Source organism: Peromyscus leucopus, chromosome 17, assembly GCF_004664715.2.
Source record: "Peromyscus leucopus breed LL Stock chromosome 17, UCI_PerLeu_2.1, whole genome shotgun sequence".
Classification (NCBI taxonomy): domain Eukaryota; kingdom Metazoa; phylum Chordata; class Mammalia; order Rodentia; family Cricetidae; genus Peromyscus; species Peromyscus leucopus.
The window spans coordinates 519,809-547,337 of NC_051077.1; the positions used below are offsets into that span (position 1 = coordinate 519,809).

The window sequence follows — 27,529 nt, forward strand, 5'->3', positions numbered from 1 at the left end:
AGTGAGATTCTAAGGCATGTGTCTTTCTGTGCCTGGGTTGTTACATCAAACAGAGTAATCTGTTCTATCCACATTGCCACAAAGTTGCAAAATTTTTTATTTGTATGACCCAATGGTATTCCTTTATGTATTTATCCTTCATTTTCTTTATCTATCCGGCTGTTGATAGATACTTAGGTTGATTCTACGGAGTGGCAATTATTAATGATGCCCCGGAGAACGTGGGAGTTCAGGTGTCTCTGTGACATGCTGACATTGCTTTAGGTACCTACCCAGGTGCGGGTTGCTGTGCCACATGAGTTCTGTCTCTATCAGGAATGTCCTACTGTGAGAAATAGCTGTCCCAGTTTACATTCCTACCGACAGCGTGCACGGGTTCCTGGTCCGCCCGTCCTCATGAGCACCTACCTTGTTCTTTATGTTCCCCTCGTTCTTCTTAATGAAGCGGCAACGGTTTGTGTTTCCCTGGGGACTGGCGATGCTGAGCACACCTTCATGTCCGTTCTTGTTATTCCGATGTCTTCTCTTGACAGGTGTCCGGGTCTACAGTCCATTTTCAGTCTAGTTCTTTTTTTTTTTTTTTTTCCAGTTGAGTTTTTGGCGTTCCTTGCAGATTCTGTGTTTTAACCTTTCCTTAGATGTGTGGTTCACAAATGCTTTTCTCCCAGTGGATAGGGGGTCTCTTCACTGTTTCCTTTGCTACCTGGAGGCTTATCAGTTTGCTCTAATCCTATTTGGCTTTGTTTCTTGTGCTTTAGGGGTCTTGTCCTCCCTCCCTCCCATCCATTAAAATGTCCTGAAGCGTCCCTTTTATTGTTTCTTCTAGTAATTTCATACTTTCAAATCGTGAAGTTAAGAATTTAATACATTTTGAGTTGATTTTAACTGGTAAGAAGTAGGAGTCTATGGCATCCAATTTGTCCAGCACCATTTATTAAAATGGCCATCCTATGCTTAGTGGTATTCTTAGCAACCATGTAGAAATTCTGCTGGCTGCAGGTGTGTGGTTTATTTCTGTATTCTTGTTCTGTTTCTTTGGTCTCTGTGCCTGTTTTTGTGTTGGTCTACACTGCTTTGGTTACAGGAGTTTTGCAATATGCTTTGAAGCTAGGTAGCGTAATACCTCTGGCTTTGTTCTTTTGCTCAAGGTGGCTTTGGTGAGTCAAGGTTGGGCGTATGAAGTTCTAATCATTTTCCCTTTATTCTGTCCAGTCAACAATTCCTACCTCTAAATCTTTCTTTCTGAGCAGAGAAGACTATGTGAGAAGCCTTGGGTGACCTGGCCCAGGTCCTGGCTAGGGAGTAGTGAGCCTCAGGTAGATGTGTGGGAAGCATGCTGTGGGCACAGGGTATGCATGTGGCCAGCACTGAAGCATGGGTCCAGATGGAGAGCTGTGGTAAAGTCTTTGCCCGCAGTGCCACGTGATTGCCAGGCCCTGACTTTGGGAGCTAAACTGGCTCACCTGCCTTCCTTCTTCCCTCCCTTCCTCCCTCCCTTCCTCTCTCCCTCCCTCCCTCCCTCCCTTCCTTCCTTCCTTCCTCTCTCTCTCCCTTCCTTCCCTTCTTCCTTTTCTCCCTTCCTTCCTTCCTTCCTTCCTTCCTTCCTTCCTTCCTTCCTTCCTTCCTTTCTTCTCTCTGTTCTCTCCCTGCCTCCTCCTTTCTTCTCTCAATGTCATCTACTCTAAAAGTTTAGGAAGAAACAGATAACATGTTTTTGGTAGTAAAAATGACTGTACAGTACTCATAATATCTGTACTTAAGGTCTGCTATGTGTTTCTGCAGCTCCAGGACTCACTTCCCACAAAATAAGGCTAGCATTTCTGTTTCTTTGGGGTCTGAATCGTTGGGGTCAAGAGCGACAATACCCAGCTCTTACAATCAAAGTACAATATTGCAAATGATATTTCTCATGTCTTTTAAATGACCTGTTAGCACCAAACATTAGAGGCTCCTCTTCCAGGACAGTTAGGATCCACGAAACACTGACAAGAAAGAACAGACACACAAAATACACTCAGTAAGGTTCAAACACATCCTGAGAGGTCACCGAGACACTGAGGATCCTAGGAAAGCATGAAGTTATCCCGGGTGCACCTGCCCTGCCTCAGAGGGAAACTGAATCAGGTGGCAGGTGACATAGAGAAGCACAATATGGAGCCACTGACACTGAAGGGGTGAGGGACAGGAGCTGACCTCTGAGCCCTCCAGCTCTCCCCGAGCACCATGTGACAGTCACAGGGAGCCTGTGTTGAGGACACATCGTCACATGCTCTTGAACATGTCAAATCTTGCTTTAAGAACATCACACAGCTTCCACAGTCCCCCTTTCCCCCCTTAGAATTGGACATTGGCTTCTAAGTGTGTATGTATGTGTGTGTGTATATATTTATATTCTAGTGTAGAAAATGTATTTTTGTGTGTTTGAAGTTTAGTGTCCCAAATTGCAACAGATAATACAAGTTTTATGATCTTGCTCAACATGCATTTTTTTTTTCAGAACTGTAAGCTTGTCATATCATATATAAATGGTTTGGGCACAAAAATCCATTACCTGTTCAGCATTGGAAATGTTATAACAAGCTCTTGGATACATACCAGAAACTTTACATAGGTTGTTTGGAAGTAGCAAATTATTAGTTACTTCCCCCTGTTTATATTTAAGGGTATTGTAACAACTTTTATTTACTGCTATCTAGGCTACAGATTTCATTAGGGATTTTGGAGCATTTGTTTTAAGTATGATTAATGTTTAATTAGTCTCTTCTCCTGGTCTACTCAAATTTGCAATAAACTTTACCAGACAAGAATAATCTTTTCTAAAATCTATTTTAGGTTTTGAAACTAACATGAACCTGACTAGCCAGGATGAACCCAGCTCATCAGAAATGGCTTCAGAGACTCAAGACAGAAATGCAAATAACCATGGGACTCAACTATCCAGCTCTCTGTCTAGTGCCGTCACAGCTGAAAACGGAAATTCTGTCACAAACGGTGAGCCCCTCTAACTTCGAGAGTCAGGGGTCAAAGTCTTAAGCTACAGCTCCGTTGGAAGAAGCATGCATCTCACACAGAAAGATGATGTAGGCTTGGTAACTGGAGCGAGAATGGAAACTGTAAAGGTCCACCATGGGTAACACTGTCAGCATCCGACCTCTGAGGCCGGAGGGGAGAGCTGAACTCACTATTTGCAGAGTTTTGATGGGGTGTTGACCTGTAGGGACCAGTAGAAGGCACATCTTGTGCTGGGGAGAGCAAGAATGTTCAACCAACATTGTTGAATTAAATGTTTTCACACAGCTAAGAAATGCAAAGGAAAATAATATCAAGGGGCTGCAGATGACAGACTGGCTATGGAGTGAGTCTATCACTCCATATCACTTAGAAACTGGCTGGGCTGCCACAGCCAAGTCCATGTGAACAGACGTTTTCTCTGATATGGATTTGGTAGTGGCTGATGGGAAAATCCGGCTGTTCTTTCCTGAGACTGCCTGGGAGAAACTGACAAAACATCTCTGTTTACTCTGACAAAAGGGGCTGGAGAGCCCATGGGACAGTCACCTGTTGGGAAGGAGCCAAGGTGGGGACCAGGGGCCTGGGTGCTTATTGTCGGTGCTGACGAAAGCCTGGTTAAGGAGAGAAGGGTATGCTGGCCCGTGCTTTGAGAGGATACAGCCCACTGTGCATAGAAGGCATTGGTGGTGGGAGCTGAGGTAGCTGCTTCCATTGCTCCAGCAGCCAGGATCGAAGAGAGAGAGATGCCTGCTGGTGCCGCCTGGCTTAATTATTTCTCCTTAGTGCAAGAACCCAGAGCAGGGTACCACCCACATCCGGGGATACCATTCTGCCTCAGTTAAATATCTCTATAAATAGCATCCTAAGTGATTCGAAACCCATTCAGGTTAACAATCAAGATTAACTGTGACAGTCATGCTAGTCTAGCAAGGCAGTCTGGGTCCTGGACTGTCCTCCCATATGCATTGGGGACACCGGGAAAAGCCTACTTCTCTGATAGCCCTGTGGTTCTGGGCACACAGACTAAGTTCAGGGCTCACTGAGGCCATGGAGGGGGTGGGGCTTTGAAGTACTCATCACAGAGTCACTTGTACCAGAACCAGGGCCATGGGTTAGCTGAGGCTCATTGGAACCCCTAAGTTGAACTGAGATTATAGCATTCATAGGCCCCCGGGAAAAACATATGTAAATCTGTTACCAAAGACAACAAAAATTTCTTAGGCCCCTTAATATTATTACAAACCATTTTTTAGATGCAAAGTCCAGCACACAATCAAGATTAATGAGACACACGAGCACAAAAACTCGGGTAGAAAAATCAGAGGCAGAACTGGCAATTGTGTTTTGCCTGTGATAGCTTTAAAGGCCCAAGCAGAGGGACACCTGCCTTAAAGGACATGGACAAAAGGAGGAAAGTCCTGCTGAATGGGACACCAACCATCCAACAGGAACTGAAAACAAAACACATGTCACTAAAACAAAGCCCTGTATCAGATGATGTGAAATTTAACCAGATGGCAGGTAGCTCAGGTGGACAATAGGCAGACCATCTCTACAGCTAAACGCATCAGATTCTAGGAGGGGAATATGAGTTCTAGAAAACGATGTGGGTGTCAGCCCTGCACCATGGGAAAGGTTGCTAGGGTTCTAGGGAAAAGATGGAGTGATTAAATGTAGAAGTATTTGCTGATTTCCCAGCCCTTGTGAAAGCATCCTGGCATGGATCTGACTTGGGAGTCAGTTACAGAGCCCAGCAAACTCTGCAGAGACCCTGGTCATGAACAGTGTCGATGCAAACACTTGGGGCAGACGCTTCTGTGCACTCGATTCGTAACCCATAGAGCTGAAAATCAATTCAGCACCCTTCAACGAGTGACCAGATGTCTCATTACCCATCATTATGGGAGAGGTTACCCTCCGAAATTTAGAGAGTTAATGCAGCAAACTGGAATGATCTCAGATCTGCGAAGGGTCTGGAGGCTGGACGTAGCTTACTAAGGTTCCTCACTGCTTAGCAGTCAAGCTGTCAGGAAAGCTGTTTATGGTTGCCTTAGATCTTGACTGGAGGATGATTCACATCTAAGATCACTCAATGACATGGGCGGACATCAGAAAGTTCACACCCAAGTCTATACACACCGACCTTCCCAAAAGGCCAGCTTCGCAAGGCTGTAGGGGACTCGTCCCCAAGGGCCGTCGGTCTCAGTGAGAGCTTCCAAGATGGAAGCCACAGCTTTTCCACTACACGGCAGCGCTCGGCCAAGTTCTGTGCGTTGGAAGTGAGTTGTTAAATCTAGCCACACTCCACGGAAGGGATTTCTTAGAGCTGAGTGCCCAGAACACGCTCCCTGAGCATTGGGCAGTCTTAATAAACACACATCTGTGATATTGCTAAGATGGATCCGAGCCTGTGTGCACCAGAGTGGGCGACACAATCACAGGCAGCTAAGGGAGGAAAGTGACCGATCTGGGGTAATCCAGGTGTACGCAGGGGGGTAGGTGAGCAGCTCTGTGGAAGAACAAGGTGTCTGCAAAGGCTGAACCTCCCACCCCTGTAGCAAACCGAAATCATCAACCTTTGTTAAAAAATTTAAAAAAAAAAATCACATCTCCGAATAATCAGTGCGTTTGATAAACAGATCCTAATCTAAACTGAAAATAAAAACATTCCAATCAAAGCTCACATAACAGGAGCATATGGGAACTCACAGGGCTGGGATGCGGCTAATGTCTTCATGGCTGGGAATAAATGCCTGAAGCACATGCTCCGTGTGTGCATGCACTGAAAAGGTCAAGACCCTAGAAACAACAAAAGCAAACATCAGGGGAGCAGAAAAAAGGCAACTAAAGACAAAAGCATGCTCGCCGAAGTACAGAAACTAGGAAGCATGAACTGGCCCTCTCAAGAACGTTACCTTGAACACACGTCTAGAGCCGGCAAACATCTTAGAACAGTCGTCAGCTACAGGGGCACAGATTCCAGGTGTAGGAAGGGGCATTACTCCCAGCCTGCAGAAATCACTGGGGACACAGCGGGGATATGAACAAACTTGTGCCGAACTTGGAAATTTACATAGACACACACATTTCTATCAAAACTGTAGAAGAAAGGAAGCTAAGCAGTCTATAAATGGTAAATAATTGAATTTGTAATTGAACCTCTTCCCACAAGGAAACTTCTAGATCCAAATGCCAAATGTAAAGCAGTGAAAATTATAGAAAAAAAAAAAAAGCACAGGGGGAAAAGGGGTTTTCACTGGGACAGAGAAGTGTGTAGACCCAAAGAAATGGCAGAAAAAATTTATTAGGAGAAAATCATTTCCACACATTTAACAAGCTGAGGGTCCTACTCTGTTCGTAAACAGAACATAATCAAGTACACTTTGGATCAAAGACAACAACTCAGGCATAGCCATGATCGATGGAGTCTAGCCTTGTCTGCACATAGGAAATGTAAGTGAAGGCTGAACTTTATGCCCACACATCTTTCAGAATTCTAGGGGACCAGCAGGGCCCACCAGAAGTCCTAAAGATAGCCTATGGGTAGATGCAGGGAAAGGAGTCTTTGCTCACAGTGTACCCACTGCTCACGCCTCCGCCAGACTCCAATAGGTGGTCCCAGCCCCATAGTCACACAGATGGCCCTGGTGAAAATGAAGGGTTAAAAAACAGCAAAAAGTCATGAATCTGGGAAAAAGACAGGTGGGGAAGAGGGGTGAGGTGTTAGGATAAGAGAGAGGTAAGATTGAGTAGGAAGAGAGAGTGGCCAGAATGTCATATACATGTGTGAAATTGTTGAAGAACTAACTAAATAGACTCCCAAAAGAGTCTCCCAGGAGAGGGAAGACTGAGTCCCCTCTGTCTCAGAGAGCACCTGAGTCCATAAGGAGACATGTTCTTGACTTTACAGTCCTTACAAGGCTACATTTCAATCAACAAATAAATTAGAGAAGGAGAGAGGAAGGCAACTTCCCTCTAGACAAATATTTCATTCATTTGTGTTTTATCAAAAACATTGTAAAAAAGGAAAAGTTACAACTTGGAAAATGGTCTTAGATAAATCCAATACAGGATGACTCAAGTCTCCCAAAGAATTTTAACAGGTTGAAGTTGATGAACCTACAAGCACTGTGAGTTTCTGGTCCATGACATTTTCCTGGGACTCTTAAAATGCCCAGTTCCAGGCCCTGTGTGTTGGACCCCCAGCAAGCATCTGCCTATTGAAGCCAGGGTACAGCTTGCAAATGAACCATTGAGTGCTAGGCAGACAGCAAGAAAAATCCAGCCCTTAGTGTGACAGGGCTGAGCAATTTCCACACATGGAGCCTGTGACTTGCACTTGACCATGGTACCTCTAGAGGAGAGAACAAGATTTTATTTGATTTGATTATTTTGTTTTCTTTGGTGTATGTGTGTATGCATGTGCATGCAAGTGTGTGTGTGTGTGTGTGTGTGTGTGTGTGTGTGTGTGTGTGTGTGTGTGTGTGCACGTGCATGCCCGTATGCCACCTGTATAAAAGTATCTGTGGAGGACAGAAGAGGGCCTCAGTTCCCCTGGAACACGATTCCCTCCAGTATGGTGGCATCCTGCCCAGCTACAAACCCCATACCCAAGGCAATAATATTCAACCATGGGGAGGTACTTAACCTTTCACCTTCTAATTTTCTCCTCTTCAAAGGGTGTGATTCAAGGTTATGCCAGGACTTTTACCGGGAACCTAGCAGGATGAGGCTAGCCTAGAGTTAGTGTTTGGTCAACACTATCTATTCACAAGTTGTGGATGCTGAGAACTGAACTCAGGTCCTCTGGAAGAGCAGCAAGTGTTCTTAACCACTGAGCCCTCTTGCCAGCTCCTGGAGGGGGTGAATTTTGATATGGATTTATCATGCCTATGCCCATAGTATACAGTCAATGTCCATTCTAAATAAAGGCACCAGAAGCAAGTAAATATTTAAAATAATTTAAAGTTCTGAATGAGTCAAAAATAGCACTATTTTCTAGGAAATGATATCTTTGGAGTGCCAGGATCTGCATGCTACCTCTGTTTCCCAGAAATAATTATGTTTGCTCATTTGCTGAAATACAGTTATGTGCGGCTAATTATAGCGATCACTTACTTTAATTGCCATCCTTTTGCTGATGTGAACACAGACTTGGATACTTTTTTTGTGTATTTAATTATTCCCTGGACTTGTGGTTATTTATCATTGCATTCGAGAGCCGCCTTTAGTGTGAGAACACTTCGGCTATATCAAACAAAAATATTGTAAATATAAAGATGTTTATTTTGTGGCAAAGTAGAGATATAAAAAAAAAGTTCCAACTAGGACATTTTATGATCAGTATGATTTTCTTTCTTGCTGCTCAATGAATATGCATTTTATTGCTGAGCATCAGGAAAAATGGCAATTAAGGATGGAGTCGTTACATTTGAGCTTACATTTATCTCTCTTCTTTTTACATGCATTATATTCACTCTCTCTGTGCAGACTGGGTTGTCTTTGTCAACAAAGGCTGGATGAGGGGAAAGGACTGCGGATCTCACAACAGAACCCAGAATCTCTGCACTGTCTCCTTTGTCTTGAGCTGGGGGAAGTCAGAACCAAGTCCCACGGACCTGGGGGTAGCAGAGTATAGTTTCCATCAGTCACCCCTCCAGGACAGGGAGCCTAGACGAGGGCCCCATCCGTCACGTGTCAGTCTCCAGTCTCCAACTCTGTTTTTGAAGCTGGACGGGGTCTTTGGACGGAATCACAATGCCGTCTGATTCTAGTCTCAGGACCAAGAGAAGGAAGCACCCCTCCACTTCACAAATGGAAGGGCATTGCATTTGTCCTTGTTGAGAATCAGGAGGGGCCTGACCTGCCAAGCCCTTGCCCCACTCTTCATGAACAGAGACATTTTGACGTCATGTCAAAGCATCTCTAATTTGGACCTCGTTTAATTAAAGTTCTCTTACTGGTGTTGGAAACTGCGCATTGCAAACCAATGAGCTAGGGTTATGCTCTGCCATTCCCTCAAGTGGCTGGCTGGCTTTCTTGGGGCTTAAGGGGTCATCTTGCCAGTATCCAAACCCCAGCTCTGACAGGATAGCACCCCAGCCATGGCCATGGTACTTAACCTTTCACATCCCAATTTTCTCAGCCTTAAAAGGGAGTGGTGCAAATGACCATGTCGGAACTTCTGTGGGGACCCAGCTGGGCAGGGCTAGCCCAGTTAGTGTTCAGTCGACAGCACCCGTTCACCAGACCTTAGAGGGTTTCTATGTTTGCATGGAGAAGTTACATGTGAGGTAGATGAGGAGCATGGTGATGAATTGATTTCCTGGGCCACTCAGTCTGCAACACCAGAAACGGTCTGGAGCGACCCTATACACTTCTAAGGGCCCGCCATGTCTGGCCCAAAGTGAGCGGAAACAGATTGGAAGCATACACAATTCCAGAGATCGAGAATGGCTCTCAGGTCTCCAGTCACACTCTCTTTACATAAATCCAAAGTTCCCATAATAGTTTCTCTGCCTTTGCTATTTTGAGGGGCAAAATCAGTTAAGCTCTTGTGGTTACACACACATTTTCTCAAACTGTTTGATGAAAATGAGCGGTTTATTGCCTTCTGGTCCCTTACCCCATTTCTCCTCAGTTTTCTATGTATGTTTTATGTCCATCTCTCCCCCCAAAATTATTCATTGTAGATCCTTTATTTTTATTTGTGGAGGTTTTAAAGATAGTAAGACTTTTATTTAATGTACTTCAGTATTTTATATTGGTCTTACGTTTTTGTTTTAGTTTGTGACATTTTAAGTATATATTCATTTTCATGTTCCTAAGTAGAACTTTTAATCTCTGTTCTCCTAGCATGTTTTGTGACTTTGGTAATGGATTTAGATAGTTTGTCTTAGAAGGGTATTATTTCCATGAAGATCCCTGAACCTTGGGAGGAAGGGATGTGATAGAGATGTCCAGTTTAGGGCCGGACACCGTAGTCTCCCATTCTCTGTACCTTGTCCAGCTGTGGGTCTCTGTGATAATGGCCGTCTCATGTAAGAAGAAGCTTCTCTCAAGAGGGACGAGTGACATCTGCGGGTATAGCAATGTGTCGCTGAGTGGTTTCTTTAGCAGAATCCCCCCTAAGGCCCGTGACCTGCCTAGGCTAGTACATAAAGACTGTTAGACCTGAGGCCTTAGATGGCTTCAAGGAGACAATGTTGTCTGGACACAGAGGACAGTCGCACATATGAACCCACAGCCATTGCAAGAACACACACAAGACCTATGCAATCCAAGCCCAACAGAATCCCAGCATTCAGTGGGCAGGGGGCACAGAGTCCCATCCCTGCCTGAGGAGCTATTGCCATTTCATAGTTGCCGGGAAAGGGAGAGTCAGTTTTATTTAATGGCGTGGCTCCTTTTATTAGGGCCACACTCTGGGGAGAGAATGAACACACGTGAAATCATGAAAGTGGGTGGGTAGGGAAGGAGACTGGATCTGGAGTTGAGGGAGGAAGGGAGAATATGACTAAACCATCTTGTATAAAATTCTCAAATAATCAATAAAGTGTTATTTTGTTGGTACACACACACACACACACACACACACACACACACACACTTAACCTCCTTTACATGGCAGGTTCCTAGCTGCTGCTTAGCACCTCTGGCCCCCCTCTTGTGAGATTCTGGCAGAACTGAAGTTCCCCCACTGCTGGCCACAGCTACAAAGACCTTCTCTGGCCCGGGTGTCTCTTGGGGGACATGGCTCCTTCCTACCCTACTCTTACCTCTTCTCTGTCGAGCTCCCCTGCTTACCCACCTAAGTCCTCACCAGCCCCCACCTCTACGAATACATCCACCCTGGTCTGTACCCTCTCCCTCTCTGTTGAGCCCGGCCACAGATCCCAAGCCTATCATGTCCTCAGCAGGTGGCAAATGCCTTTTCATGCAGGACTTTCTTAAAACAGTCTCATCTCTTAGAAGTCTACAACATCACCAGTTGCCTGCCAAACATTGTCACACCCCACAAAATGCTCTCAGTGCCCTCTCATATCTGGCTAGCTTCACCTTTTAGTACATTCTCCAGTTCTCTGAGATGGACATGCCATTTTATGGGCTGTTCCTTGTGCAACCTTGGGCGTCTTGGCCTATCTTGTCTCTGTTTTCAGCTGGGTCTGCTGTTCCCAGTTCATTTTATTATGGTCTTCTTCCCAGGACGTCCCAGCAGGAAGCCTTCTTGGACCCCTCCCCTCGGGGTGAACCCCTAATCCCTTCAAACCGCACCCAGCAATACCTACATTTTATGTTCCGTACTTCCCATCTAGCTGTAAAAAAGACGGCCTGGAATCTCTACTTGATATTCGCTTCACTGTGACTCACTAAATAGTGCTCGCAGCTGAGACACATCCATGCACAAAATGCACATTCTCTGCTGGGTGCATGTGTGTGTTCACTTGAATAAACCTCTCTGACCCATTTTCCCCAGAGGCAGAGATACCTCTGCACTGTCTCCTCAGGGCCATGTGGGCAGATGTCCTCCATGTGTGCCTTCACCATCTCGCAGGTGGGACTCTGCTTCTCCCTGCACGGAGGCCCTTCCTGTACTCTGCCCAGCCCTGAGTCCCTTCTGCTGCTTTCTAATTAAGTGTTGGCCCATTAAGCTGTGGGATCCTCACCAGTGGGGCTCTTTCTCTCTTCTCCACTATATTTCTCTGCACCGTGTTCAGAGAACACTAACAAATATTTCTTCATTTTATCAATCGATTCTCTGGAATGTGCACTATGCTACTGCCTTGGTTCTGGCTCTGTGATCATGGTCTAAACTGATTTTTCCCTTTTGATACCAAGAGTCAAACTTCTAATTTATAAATTGTTACTTTTTTGAAAGATGGGTCACACATTCCCTGCCTTTGGTGCCCTGTGTCTTCAAGACACTGAGTGCCGTGGCTGGAAGGTGAAACATCCACAGAGAGGCTCGCAGGTTTGAACACGTGGTCCCAGCTGGTGGTATGGTTTTGGGACTCTTGGAAGTTGGAGCCTCCCTTGGGGAAGTGGATCACTAGAGACAGGCCTTGAGAGTCCATAGACCAGCGTCACTTTCTGTTCATCCTCTGCTTCCTGCCTGTGGACTCAATCTGACCAGTGAGCTTCCTCCTCCTGCCCCCATGCCCTCCCCACCATGATGGACCGTGCCTTCCTAGAACTGTGAGATGAAATACTTGCTGATGTTGCTTCTGTGGGGTTATTTTATCACAGCAACAGACGTTACAAGGATGCCAGACAAACTGGACACATGCCCTGCCTTGAACTTGGCCCTCGGTACCTCTGTCCCCATCCCTTGCCCCTCATGTCCTCTGACCAGGGGTCTTTCTCCAGGTGGTGCCTTGTCTTAGACCTGCAGGTTCCTATGCACCTATCTAAGCTCTTAATTATGCCCCACAATTGGATGGGACAACATATCACTACCCATGTCTAATACAACCTCTTCCTGTCCTGCTGGTGATCACCAATGCTCACGATGAGGACCCAGACTTTATCACCACAGGCCCTCGGTGGTGGGGTAGTATTCACCCATAATTGACCCTGTCCTGATAGGTTTGTAACACTCTTTCTGGGGAGATGTGAACAAGCATCTAACTCACCCCAGATAGAAAACTGAACCAATGAGAGAATGAAGTAATACCACCAAAATCCAAGTTAACAAACCAAGGAGTTTATTGAGGCTACTTACAGGAGCAGGTACTACTCATAGACAACTACACCTCTGAAAACCCACCCCATCAAAACTGGAACTCTGGAGCTCTCTGCATGATCTGCAAGCTACTCAGCAGATTAGTGGGTCTCCTCTCCTTAGCAGTCCTTCCCATGCTTGTATAACCTTGGAGATGGATAGCCTTGTGAAATCAGTCAGTTTCAGGGACTTCCTGGGATTAGTGAGTTGTTGTCTTCCTGAGTTTTAACTAGTCTCCCTCTAGAACTTTCTGAGTCTTAAGGAGCTTTCCTCCAGAATGGAATGGTTCATGTTAGAGGAAATTCCTATGGAAAACATTGACAGAAGTTTTTTACACCAAGGCATGTGTGTATTTACCAAGAAGGCAAACTGGCCCGTCTAACGTTGATTGGATTCAGACTCCCCCAAGGAACTGATGCACTCCTGTAATTGGAAAAATGCACAGTGATTTCCTAATGATTTTTAATTTAGGAATCATGTATATGTTTAATCAATTAAATTGTGCTAGTTAATTATGTTTCCAGAGGAGATGAGTAATTGCTTCAGTATTTAAAGTTCTCTTGGTTGAATTCATTCCATTGGGCAGTTATTGCTCTTTTTATCTGTTCATGTTTATTAATCAAGTCACTTGGGGCAGTGCATGCCATCTCCATCATGACGGCTCTCAGTCACTGTAGGGGAACAGATCTGTCCCCAAGGTGCATTTAATAATGTCTAAAATCATTTTGATTGCTACGAGTCAGGGTGCACCAGTGAGTACAGGCCAGGGATGCTACTGTTTATGATGCACAGGACAGGTTTAGAACAGAGAATTATACAGGCCAAATGCCAAGGGTCAGACAGGCCTCTGCTGTGCAGGATAATGAAGAAAATCACCTGCTGCCTCACAGTATGTCTGTGTCCTTTGGGGGAGGGTGTGTGCATTTCCGGAGGTCACTTGTACTTAGTGGTTGGCTAAGAGCTGGCAGGTTGTGATTGGTCAGTTCTACCCCCCCACCCCCCACCTTTGCAAACAAAAGGAGTGCAGGCATGGTTTCCATGACACCCAGGTGTGCTTCTGTCTCACGTTTCTTCAGTCCCTGCTTTTCCTCCATGCTGCCCCACAAATGAAATCCGAACTTTCATCATCCTGCGTGTGGGAAACGGCGTCAGCCTCGTGCTTCCTAGAGCATCTTTGAGTGGTTTCCAGGCTCTAGGAAAGCCTTCTCCCTCCTCCTGAAGTCACATCTGCACTGCTCTGACTGGCTGGCTGTCATTGTCTCTCTGGCAGTGTGTCTCCTCTTTTGTTTACTGAAACTGCAGGAGCTTAAGGTATTCCCATCGTGCTGCAAATTTTAATATTCAACGGATATCTGCTATTGTCTAACACTTTAGTGCAAGGAATATTACAGTGTCTGTTTATTAACTAAGTACGAAGGGTTTGTGTTTGTTTTTCTTTCCTTTTGACAAGGAGACACAACCTCACGACAGTTCTGTACTGATCTCCACAGGTTTACCTGAGGATGATGGATGCTCAAGGCTGTGTCTGAGTGGCATGGGGACCTCATCATTTCAGAGACCTCGGGAGAGTCACACCACCCAGGTAAGGACACTGGGTATTCCTCCATGCAGCAATGAGTGGAATTAAACCATGGCAGACAGTCACTGAGTCGTGACCACCCGTCTCCTGCCTGGACTGAGAATTCAGGTTGTTCTCACGTCCATCTATGGTCCTTTGAACTTTTCTCTCTCTTTTGCACCTCGGCTCTCTACAATTTTCTGCTTGTTTGGGAAAAAGAGCACCACCCCAGACAGCTAAAATCTAACATGTTTTTAGTAGAGTGTTACAGACACCATTTTGCTACATTACGTTAAAAGTCACTAGATGGTGGCTGTGATGCTAGGGAACCTTCCGACAGTGATGGCATTCTCTGCACTTGGCCTGGGTTACAGGCCAAGGTTGCAATGACAGGGACCTGGAAACAATGTCCAGATGCCCTGAGGCCTGCTGTTCATTCTCAGAACCTCCAAGTTCTGCATAATCAGCTTCATTTAAGATAGTGTACTCGGGGCTTCCGAGATGGTTCTGTCAATAAAGTGTTTGCTTGTGCAAGCAGGAGGACTCAAATTAGACATCCAGGAGCCAGGGGGAAAGCTGGATGTTGTGGCACATGCTTGAACTTCACTGCAAGGATGGCAGAGAGAGGCAGGTCCCCAGGGCTTGCTGGCCAGCCAGCCTTGCTTTCTTGGCCAGTGTGAGACTCTGTCTCAAAAAAACGAACTTAACATCTCCTGAGGGACGGCACTGAGGGATGAGTCCTATCTAGCCTCTACCTCATTGCACACAAGCATGCATATGCATCTGCACACACATGTGTCTACAGACACCTTTACACACACATACACACACTCATATAAACACATGCACTCAGACACTCATGTGCACATACACAAACACATGCAAGACACTGCTTATTATAAGAATATGTTTGAATTAAAAAAAAATCCTGTGTGTACATCATAATTGCACATTCATGTTCACCATTTGACCTTGGAAACTGCACCAAAACAAAGATCATTCAGGAGAAAGTAGAACACTCACGGCTTCAGAATGCAAAGGAATCCAGGATGAAGCAGTCTCGTCCCAGCAAGGTTAGCTTTCATAGACATATTGGATGCCATGTAGGCACAGCCACATTATGAGCTGAGATTTTTCTAAGTAACACTGATGAGGTGGTGCGGAAAAAAAAAAATCAATAATTTTAATCTTAGAAATAAATCTCTACAGTGGGCAATCTGCGGAAATCACTTGTACTGATCTATAGGTACTGGAATGAGAAGAAAATGCTGATTGGTGGGGATAATAAATCGTCCGAGTCTCGCCTGTGTTCCTGAGAGACTCACCTGCTTCACTCTGCAAGCCCTGCAGATGCCCAGCAGTCCCTGCCCTGAACAGGGGCTGCCTGTGTCAGGGCTGACTCCTCTGGTTTTGTTTGTTTTTTGTTTTTTGTTTTTGTTTTTGTTTTTGTTTTGAGACAGGGTTCCTCTGTATAGCTTTGGAGCCTGTTCTGGAACTCACTCTGTAGACCAGGCTGGCCTTGAACTCACAGGAATCACCTGCCTCTGCCTCCAGAGTGCTGGGATTAAAGGAGTGCACTACCACCGCTGGGCTCTAGTTGACTCCTCTGTTATACACAGGGAGAAGCTGCCCGCCCTGCCCTCTCTCGGCTCCTACACTGTGTTCCTGGAGCAAGGAGCTGGTCCGAGGCTGGTTCCTGAAGTGAGGCCTCTGGATGTTCCTGTTCATTCAGGGGTTTAGCTAAGAGACAGAGAACACTGGGAAAGGTTTGGGGAATTGTCTGCATCTCCACTTTTCAGAGAGGCTTTTTCAAATGTGAACCCCTTCCCTGGAAAAAGTACCCAGTCACCTCACCCTGGTTCCCTAAACATGGAAGCTCACACTCGTTCTCTGCTGTGCTGACTGTAGGCACTCAAAGGTAGCAGCAGATTCCTCACTTGCCAAGAAGCCGTGAGTTATGGGACACTGTGGTTTAACCACCCCATGTCCCCAGGATTTATCTCTTCCCTGACATTTATAGAGGAAGTATGGACACAGCAAGGCATGCCCCCTTTTAGATCTTCTGCCAGAACAATTCCACAGGAATTGCCTAAAACCCGTGCTGAACTTACTGGTCCTACAGCAGTGGGATTAAAGGGAACCACCACTGAAATCTCTGACTGCGGATGCCTGTGTTTTTGTAACTAGTGTCATCAGTGATAATAATAATAATAATAAAGATAAAATGTGCTATTAAGAAGACAGAGAGTGGGTCACTTGCCAAGGGTCAGATGCCAAGTTAAGACCACATAGCCTGCTTCTAAAAGGAGTTTAGGGTAAACTGCCTAGAGGGCAGTAGGGCACTGTCTCCCCTCTCCATGCACTTGAACCTTTGTTTGTTAGGTACTGGCCTAGCTATAACATCCCTTGTCTACGTTGATGAGCCATAGGAAAGATGCTCACCCCCTCCTTTCTCTGCTCCCACCGTAAGGCAAGCACATGTGAGGGCATTGAGTTACTGTCTACCACAGATAGTGAGCAAGAGACCTAAAACACAAGGGATGAAAGGCATATGCAGCCCTTTTCAAGGACTTCTGGGGGGGCAGCAGAGGGATGTTAGTCAGAAGTCCACTGTCCACCTGCCCAGCCTTTTCTTCAGACTTCCTGGCCTTCTGTTTTCCCAAATAGCCCTGCCCGCTGACAAAGCCCAGAGTTCATTTCTCACGCCTGCAAATGCATCTGATCGGCACACTAAGTTCATCGTTACCAGCCGTGAAATCCATTTATTTTCAAATGTGTCTTCTTTAGGCTAGGTGTACAAAGTCACTGAGTTTATTCTGTTTGGCGCTAAGTGTTGAATCCTGTGCGTTGATGGAAAACGTGCATGTGGAACACCTGATCTGTACTTCCAGCCCTTTTCAGTGCATGTGTGTTCATGCGTGTGTGCACATGAATGTGGAGATCGGAGAACACCTTCGGCGTCTTTCCTCAGGTGCCATCCACCTTGGTGCTGGGCCAGCAAGTCCCAGGTATCTGTCTGTCTGTTTTTGTCCCCAGAGTTCTGATGACAAGTGTCACAGGGCCCGGTATTTTCTTACCGGTCTAGGGGATTTGAACTCAGGTTCTTTTGCTTGCAAGGGCAATGTTTTATCCCCTGAACTATCTTCCCTGACCCTTACCTGTTCTTAATATAAACTTTCAACAGTATCAGAGCCTCTGGGAACAGTGGCTGTTCTTTTCCTCCAGATAAATGATACATTGTCTTTCACAGTAGCTTTTTATTCACTTGTAAAATGCAGTGCCTTTTCATGTGAGCAAAGGAAGCTAACTTGCAGTTAAAGCAGGTGCAGATGACAGAATCTGGGACTGAGGTCCTCTGCAGTCCTGTAGAGTCCTGCATGTCGGTGTGTTGGTGTGTTGGTATGTCAGTGTGTCCTGTAAGGAGTCACAGTAGAATATTTGCATAGTCCTAGGTGTGAATAACACCAGCAATGAATTGTGCACATTGGTTTTTGGAGGATCTTGTAGATGCACAGATAGATTTTTTTTTTTTTTAGCTTAGATAGGCATTGCAGGCTTATTTGGGGATTAGGCATCATTTACAGGAGTAATATGACATTTATCTATGTACATTTTATGAGATTTGAATAATTCTCTTCAAAGTTTGTGTTGCTTGGCATGATTTGGTCTCTTAGAAGTCAAAGCTGGGGAGAAAGACTCACCAGTGAGTGCAGTGCTGGTGCGTCCATCCGGGAATCATTATCTCTTCCCTTCCTCCCCCTCCCTCCTCCTGGCCCTCCTCCTTCCTCACTCCTCCCATCTCCCACTCCTGCTCCTCCTCCTCTCCCTGTGGATCCTCCTCCAACAGTGAGTGTGCCCACCACCAAAGCAGAGAGCCCAGACTCTGTCCCAAGAAGCCAGCAGGTGTGGGTCCCCAGAGCACCACCTGGGGGCGTGCAGACACGATGGTGGCAGAGGGGACGAATTTCACCAAGAGTCGGGTGGGCACCCTGGGCTTGAGCACCGCCTCCTACGCACTGCTGATGGGTCCACACTGGACACCGTGAGGGAAGATGTTTCTTTTTTTTTCTTTCCATCGTGTCTTATTTACATTCACATGCTCACTTTGCACCAACACCTTTTCTGTAGCCCTGTGATTGCCCTCAACCTCCCCTCCACGGTTATACTGCGTGCTTTGTTATCATTTATTTTCATGGTGGACACTGACACATCCGGCCAAACCTTACAAGACATTTCCCTAGTGTTTCAAAGAACGTACGAAGTTATTGGGAGCGTTGGCCACATCCAAATACCCATCATAGGAGATCGTTGATGATTTTTTGATAAATGCATTGCAGGCCAGCTTCTGCAACCTTCGTAAATGCCTCGTCCACCCCTGACAGAGCCGCTGGTGGAATACCAGACTGGGATCAATAGAACATCGACCCAAGCCAAGGAGCAAATTGTTACGTGGTTTGTTTTACTGAACCATCAAAGAAACCTTTTTGTAATGTCATGCATCAACAAAATGAAGAATAGCAGGCACTAAATAAATCCAGTGTTTGCTTTCTCTATTCATTATATTTGTGGTACGGACTGCTAGAAATTGTTCTAGCGCAGAATTGAAACGAACTGTCGGGTGAAATAAAGATATGTAGATATGTTCGGTTTAAGCATCAGGGTGCCTCTAAAGCCCGTGACACAGACCAGAAACTAGTTAATTCTTACAAAAGAAGCTGCCTGCCTGTCTGTCCTCATCATCTTGTCCTCTGTCTATCATCTATATATCTGTCTGTATATTTGTCATCAGTTTTCTTTTTATCTATCTGTCTGTCTGTGTCTGTCTGATTATCTATTTATCTGAGGTATAAACAGGGGGATATGTAGACTAGGAGATGCCTTCCCACACCCCAGCTTTCAGGGAATCAGTATTCCACACTCATGACTTACACGTTGTGTGTGAGAAATGAAGACAGTAAATTACTTTGATAGTTTGAGTGAAACGACAGGGTTTCCCTCAGGGGCAGGCCATGCCCTGCTTAGATAAGTAGAAATTCGAAGAAAAAAAAGTAAATCCTGTGTTTTGTATTTTTGTGTTGTTCTCCGTGTGTGACCTGAATATGAGAAGATTCATTGTATTTTATATTTTTAAGATATTAATCATTTATTACCAACGAGGTGAATTCAGTTTTTAAAAATGAGCAGTTTTTCAAAGAACAAGGATGGGAAATTAGAGGAGTGACCACATGTGCAAAGAAAAACAGACCTTGTGGTGTCTGCAAGCTGATCATCCTTGGTGGAGAGCAAGGGGTTAGCCACATATGTGGATAAGGCCAGTGATGCCCCTGAGAAGAACACATTTGTGTTGGTCCATAAATCCTAGCCAACATAATTACAATATTAGTCCTAAAAATTATTAAAATATTTAACTAAAAGGGGAGAAAAAAATAACTGAGTAAGACCTTCAGCTCTGTTAGCATGCAGGTCTAGGTTATTTTTAGATAATTTAAAGAAGATGCAGGTGACGTGATCAGCATGATGACTAGTGTATTAGAGGAGCTCACAAAGGATTGTCACTCCTATCGTGAACCGATCTCTCTCTCTGGAGTCAGTATTTGAAACACCAGACAGACTTTAACGTCATAGATGAAGTCTATCATGTAGGAGAATTGGTTGAATCCAAAGGACCCAGTACCTAGTTGGAATGTGAAAGAAATTAGGGTATGTGTGTGTGTGTGTGTGTGTGTGTGTGTGTGTGTGTGTGTGTGTGTTGGGGTATGGGTAGGCATGTGTGTGCACGCAGGTGTACCCATCCAAGTATGTATAGAGAGAAGCCAGAGGTCACTTTGGTGTCTTCCCATAATACTCTCCACTTTTTTTTTTTTTTTTTTTTGGAAAGGTCTCCCTCTGAACCTAGAGCTGTTTTAGCTAGACTGAATGGCCAGCATGTCCCCAGAGTCCACTTGTCTCCATCTGTCATTTGTGAAGTTACAAACACACATAGCCAGGCAAGTCTGATTCTTATGAGGGTGTTGGGAATCTGAACTCAGAGCCTCATGTTTATGCAAGCGAGCACTTTTTCCACTGCCCATATCCTCAGTCCCATATTTATGATTTGTTTTTTAAATGTCATTACAGAATACTCTGAACTTACTTTGTTTAAAGCACAGTGGCTAGTTAAAACACAGCACTTTGACAAACCTTAACACGTTGCCGTATTAGCTCCTGAGCTATGTTTTTAGAGAAATCAGTAGGGGAGTTCTTGATCCCATCCCTCCTGCCAGACCAGAAGTGACGCGTCACTCTGAAGTCAGCAGAGCCCTTGTGTGCAGCTGCGCTTGGCCAAACTAAACCCGTAAACCCTGCTGTCCCCGTGAAATAGCAGCCGCCATTGTGCGTGCTTTCGGCATCAATAAATACATCACTCCACATATTACTCTGCCACTGTTTCTCTGGTTTGATTGACTGACGGATTGATTGATGTTGCTGCAATGTTTTGTCTCAGTTTGATATGTAACTGTCTTTTTGATAGTTCAGCCCGAGTGTCAGCCATAGACTCCATGAGAAAGCGCTGAGATTGAGATGTTCCCTCTGACCCACGGAACCCGTGATGACAGGCACACCCTTGCACTCACCAGCCCGACATGACTTTGAGCTTTCCCCAGCAACCTCACAGGAAACAAACTAAAGAGGACAGGAAGGGTCTAAGGACACCGCTCCGACCCTGCCCTAAGGGCAGTCTCACTCCCTGGCCACCTGGGATCCCAAGGTGAAAGGTCGCACTGGTCCTCACCTCTGTCCTCCAGATGTGCACGTCTGGCGTACACTGTGCCTTGGCCCTCAGTTCACCAAAGATGCAGAGAGATGGTGATGTTCAGTGGCCAGAAGCTACCACGTTTTAGGTGTGAGCCAGTCTGTTCCACTTTGGCTTTCTCTCAAATCCAGCTCTTAAGTAAAGATAATCATGAAATTGCTGAGATCATGCCCACAATTTGGCAACTTGTTACGGAAAACTACAAAAAACAATATCCCATGTTTTCACTGTCACCAACTACGCTGGTTTGCACACCTGGGGTATGCTTCTCATTCTCAATAAGGGGGGAAACAGCTTGCTGTGGGGGTCCCAGGAAAGGGGGCGGGCAAGGTTCTGTGCATGGGTGCTCCTAACTGTGGCTCTCCTTGCTAACTTATTCCCTAAAATCCTCAAACCCGTTTACTCATCCCTAAAAGTGTTCTCCACTGGTAGATGCTCCCTTTAATGATTTTATTCTTGCCACTATGACCAGTGTGACTTGAGTCGAGTTGTATTTTCCTGGTTGTTATTGTTTTCATGAGCCCTCAGAGCTGTGTGTCCAGGTCTATTCTTTTACTGTTTCCTTGATCATGTAAATGTAAGAAATTCTTTACGTATTCTGACTAGTGCTGCTTTTCAGTTTCATGTGTGGCCAACACTTTGCTTATTCTGTATTCCTTCCTGGTCAGTTGATATTAATGGATTGCCTAGTGGCTAGCCACTGATTATCTATTGGATATCAGTTGAATAGCTACCTCCCCCCCCTTTGTGTGTGTGTGTGTGTGTGTGTGTGTGTGTGTGTGTGTGTGTTAACCAGCTAACTACTTTTGATGTTCCTAATAAAAGACAACGTCCTCCGTTTCCCTCTGAGCACTCCAAGCTTCATCATGTTAACTTTCAGAGACTTTGTTTATACTTTTGCTCTGTTGAAGGTATTCTCTTAATTCCTCTTGGGACATTCTCCTGACCAATGTTGTACACTCTCCAAATGATCAGAGACTTCCTGTTAATGGTCTGTTACTGATTTCTGGCTGATCCTGTTTGGATCTGAGAATGCACCTTGAATTATCCCCATTCCCCGGATTGCTTGGGCTTTGTTCTTCCACCCAGGGTGTGGCCTGGATTGGTGAAACTTCCTAATGTTCTAAAAGAGGGAGTACACTCCGCTGGGACTGGACAGAATCTCCTGGGAATGGCAATCAGATCAGCCACCAAGAGAGTTTGGCTCTGTCTTTCCGCTCATTTTTTGCCTGTGATTGAGCAGAAAGCACACAGCCCAGCCCTAACCGCCACAGCCCTAACTGCCACAGCATGTACCCTGCCTTTGTTTTCCTGGTTCTGCCTCTGGTACTAGAAGGTCTGTTTGGGTCAGGGGGGTCAGCACGATGTCCCTGATGTTCCTTTCCTTTTCATTCAGGACCCTTCCTTCTTGTGAGGTCCCCTTGTCTGGAAAAGGGCCAGCCACACCATTACACTTCCCATTCTTGCCTGGAAGGTGTAGCTTTTCCTCTTGTGAATCTTCTAAAATAACCTCAACAAGACCCAATCCCTGGTCTACGCAAGTCATGCCCTTAGAGGAGAATTATTGGGGCCGTGAAACTACAATTCCAACTTTTACCACTTACACCCCTCCTGTAAAATGTCCATCTCACGACTCAGTATATGTGCTCCTCTATTTAACCCAGAGCTATCGCCCATGGCTTTGTTAAGGGTCTTCTTTATTTTTCTACAGCCTGACAGTTTTCTGACAGACCATATACACCTCTTGTCATTACTGACAGGGCTGATTAGGAGAATCCATTCTGTTGTGTGTTTTCTGTTTGTCTGCGCTGTTTGGTTTTGTTCTGTCTCATTTTGTTGTTTCCCTGTGGTGGCTTCTCTTAGATGATTTGATATACCTTTAATCCCTGTTTCCATTGACCTCTTGGTTTCTTTCTTTTTTTCTTTTTTCTTTTTGGTTTTTCGAGACAGGGTTTCTCTGTGTAGTTTTGCGCCTTTCCTGGGACTCACTTGGTAGCCCAGGCTGGCCTCAAACTCACAGAGATCCGCCTGGCTCTGCCTCCTGAGTGCTGGGATTAAAGGCGTGCGCCACCACCGCCCGGCAACCTCTTGGTTTCTTACCTGCATAACCTTGTAAGTGTGTTTGTGGCTGCCTTGCTGATTGTAGTAGACATGTACCAAATTTTAGTCTACTGGGGCCAATCATGTCAGCCTTTCTTCACTCCACGCCTGACCTTTATACTTCATAGTTGTCCCCATCCATCTGCGTGCGTAGAAACTTCCTGGGCAGTCTTGTCACTTTGCTTTCAAAAGTCATCGTCTCAGCTTTCTTCCTGTTGTCGTAAACAACTTGGGGAGAAAGGGGTTTCTTTGGCTTATACATCCCCATCAGTCTAATCACTGAGGGAAATCAGAGCAGGAACTCAAGACAAAAACCGAAGCAGAGCAGACTATGTAGGGATGCTGCGTTATGGCTCCCCATGGCTTGCTCAGCCTGTTTCCTCATACAATCCAGGACCAGCAGCCCAGGAGTGGCCTCCCTCTCACATCAATCATGAATCAAGAAAATGATCCCCACACTTGCCTCCAGGTCAGACTGAGGGATACAGTTCCTTAGTCCAGGTTCCCTCTTCCTGGACGATTGTGGCTTCTACCGAGTTGACCAACACCAATCAGTACCTTCAAACAACAAGAAACACAGTGTGCTGGAGAGGGCTGGCTAGCATCTCGGCAGTGCTGACCACCCCCAAGGCCACCCTGCATTACTGATGCTGGGGATGCTCCGGAATCGTCTCTGGCATCATATCCTGTCGGCTTGAAGCTCATTCTGCAGTATCCTTTTAAATCAGGTCCAGGATTCTCTTTGTTTCAATCTTCTGAATTTTCCTTCCCCTCCGTAATTTACATGCTTGTTTACTTTCCTGACTCTGCTGATGGATGTTTTTGCATTTCCTTCTAGTTGAATTGCAGTCCAGGAGAGGGTGTTCATGTTGGGTTGTCCATGTTCTGACCCTCTTTAGGCATCTACCCCTGGAAGTGTGTTGATAGACTCAGGGTCATTAGTTTAAAGTAATTTCTTCTCGCTTTCTGCAAAGATAGTGTTCTCTTTTGTTTTTTACATGTAGGAATCTAACTGCTCGGGCTTTGAACTTAGATCAGCGTGAGTGGTGATAATTTTCATTTCTCAGATCAGAAAATAGTGGCTCCCTGTGTTTTCAGCGTGAGGCCATGCTTGCACTGGCTTCTGGGGAACAGTGCTAAAAACGTTGCCAGAAATGTCTCCTGTGCTTACTGTGACCTTCCTGAGTCTTCTCCAATGTCTTCATTCTTTACATGGCCTCCTTGAGTGCCCTTCCAAGCAAACGGGGCAGTTACCTCTGCAGGGCTGTGGTTATGGCTCTGTTCTGCAGATCTCTTCATGCAGCCAGCTTTTTGTTCCTTCATAAATGTGCACATGTGTGCCTGTGTGTGTGTATGTGTCCGTGTGTGTGTCCGTGTCCGTGTGTCCGTGTGTGTGTCCGTGTCCGTGTGTCCGTGTGTGTGTGTGTGTGTGTGTGTGTGTGTGTGTGTATGCACATGTGTGTGCATACAGCCTGGTACTGTTGAGGACCAAGTGCATTTTAATTACTTTTGTATTGAAAGCACACACCAGCACTCAATAAATTGCCAGCTCAATTTAATTGTCAACCAGTGGCAGTCCTAGAAGAATTAAGGCAAATAAATTGATGTAATATTCCATAGCTTTATTAAATATTTTTTATTTAGGCCCATGTTAAAAATACACCAATCAACTTAGGAAATAGGGCACTCACACTCTGTGTTACCAGCTCTGGAAGGGGTGGAATCAAAAGGTCATGTTGTGTGAAGGGTTCCAGAAGTATCCTCATGCAGTATTTTTACTACTAATCATAATCAATCATGTAATTACATAATGCATTTATCCATGTTATATTATGCAACTCAAGGCACATGATTTTGTGTGTGTGTGTGTGTGTGTGTGTGTGTGTGTGTGTGTGCACTATTTTGGATTACATAATATTGTATATTCAGAGATTTATTTGTTTGTTTACCCATTTGCCATCAAGTGTCCACAGAGGCTCCACTGTGCTGGACACAGGCCTGGTCCACTGAATACTTGGTCTGCAGAATGCATACCCTTGCTCACTGCAAGTCCAGTTCCAGCAGCGAGAACAAGCGCTGAGCAGCATTTGGGTAAAGTGGATAATCCACCTAAGGCAGTATCAACGGAGAGAAGGGGAATTGAACTGGGTCAGAGGAGACCAGGACCACTGTGCGGGGTTACATCTGGGCCTAGTGGAGCCTGAGAGTCAGGGGACCCAGGAAGCTGCGTCAAGCACAGACCAGCTGGGAAGACTGATGTCTGCTGCTCACGGGAGGGACCTCTGGAGGAGGAGAGCCAGAGCTGCAGGTGCCTGGCAGCTGAGGAGACATGATTGCCTGCTTCTTTGTTACAGAAAGCTGGAATTCCCACAGTTACAGTGCAGGCCTGGAGAGGAGAAGGAGGCTAACTGTAAAAATGTAAAAAAACAAAACAAAAAAAAAACTACCTCTTCCTCCACAGTTCTGTTATTTCCCCGAAACTGAATCTGATGTGGTTTTCCACTGTGAATGGCCCTATAACATCTCTACAGTTTCATCACTGGAGGATAGGTGTGAGCAACACATGTGCACTATTGTTCACACTCCTCCACCTTCCCATCCTTCCAGTCTAGCTCAAATCCCACAACCCAGTTTTCATGTTGACAACTTAAGAACACATGCTCATCCATGTTCCAAGAGTAACTACACGAACAAATTATTAGGGATGTTTTTAAAAGATCTGTTTCATTTTCAGTTATGTGTATGGGTATGGCTATGTGCATGGGAGTGTTAGTGTCTTTGGAACACGGGGGCTTTGGTCTTCGGGAGATGACGTTGTAGATGGTGGTGAACCCCCTGACACAGTTGCTGGAAACCGAATCGGGTTCTAAGAGTTGTATGCACTCTTAACGACTAAGGTGTCTCTCTAGCCCTGATAAATTATTGTTGAATGAGAAGATACCTTGAGATCTCTCCATGTGCTTCCTCCACACACATTGACTCATCAAATTCATGTGTGTTTACACTGTTGTTTTTTTCATGAGGCATCTGGAGGGAGAGAGGTCATGCTTGGTGCTTTTAAGTCCATTCTTACAGAAGAATACAGACTTCCCCTAAGTTTATTCTTAAACTAGTTATTCTTACAGAATAAACTACAGCTCCTTCCACTTTCACAAGGACTTAAATCTATCTGTCGGTTGATGGGTGGAAAGGGAAACCTCTTAGAAGACAACGCCACTAGAGCCTGGGAAGGTCGACTACACCCTGTGTATCTGAGTTTACATTCTCAATTTACACTTACAGCCGAGTGGCTTTAGCATCTAATGATGAATTCCTGAGCCTGTGAAAGGTGCTAACAATATTTAACCAGCTTTTTCCCAGTGCTTGAGGGTGGTTCCTAGAATAATAATGCGGACCTGACACACGGAGACAGGCCCGGGACACAGGAATTTCATCAGGCAGTGGGTGTTGGTTTCTGTGCAAACAGGCACCATGGCAGGGAATAGAAACAGAATTGAGGGAGGGTTTGCGTCTCTGTGTCCGAACTGAAATATGAGTAAAGAGGAGGACAAGACAAGAATCCGTGCACCCAAAACTTCTGGTACCTTCTGATAGGCTCCAGCACAGAGGCCTAATGTTTTAGGCAGGGGAAGGAGGGCAGTGCTGTGGGGGATTGTGAGCACGCCAGGCTTGGAGGGGAGATGTGGATTAACCGTCCTCAGTCAGGCTCCTTTTGGACTTGTAACGACTCTCTTATCATTCCAAGAAAACGTGGGAAAGGGAGTTTTAACATACATTTGCTTTTTTTGTGTTTCCAGTCTAACAGATTTTAAACTTTTCCATTAGTTCCCTGGGTCCGAGTCATTTAACAGTAACAAGGCATTGCTGTAAATATTCACTAGGCCTGTGCCATCCACCATAGCTATTTGTTTCATCACTTTCTCTTCGTGTGTGTGTGTGTGTGTGTGTGTGTGTGTATGTGTATGCATGTTCCCATGTGTAGGTGTGTGCATTGCATGCATGTGTGCATGTGTTCCCATGTGTAGGTGTGTGCATTGCATGCATGTGTGGGGTGGATCATGAAATCTGACGATGGCGGGGTTTTCCTCAATTGCTCTGTGCGGTGTGACATTTGTACACCGTGTGAAGATGCATTGCTGTGACTGGTTTAATAAAGAACTGAATGACCAATAGCTAGGCAGGAGGTATGGGTGGGACTTCTGGACAGAGAGAGGAAGTAGGAGGAGATAATCGAGGTACACAGGAGACGCCAAGGAGACGCAGAGGGAGTCGGACATACAGAATGAAAGGAAAGTGAAAACCCACGTGATAAAATGTAGGTTAATAGAAATGGGTTAGTTTAAGA

The 27,529-nt window shown here is 45.5% G+C and overlaps 1 protein-coding gene across 2 annotated transcripts in view; it reads left to right on the forward strand.

Moving 5' to 3' along the window:
* The window catches only part of Myo16 (myosin XVI), a 485,099-nt gene that overhangs the window by 445,963 nt on the left and 11,607 nt on the right, over positions 1-27,529 (forward strand). For both annotated transcript variants that reach the window (XM_028872308.2, XM_028872305.2), the window contains exons 33-34: positions 2,833-2,991; positions 14,224-14,315. In XM_028872308.2, coding sequence (XP_028728141.1) covers positions 2,833-2,991; positions 14,224-14,315 — 251 coding nt within the window. The remainder of the gene's footprint in view (positions 1-2,832; positions 2,992-14,223; positions 14,316-27,529) is intronic.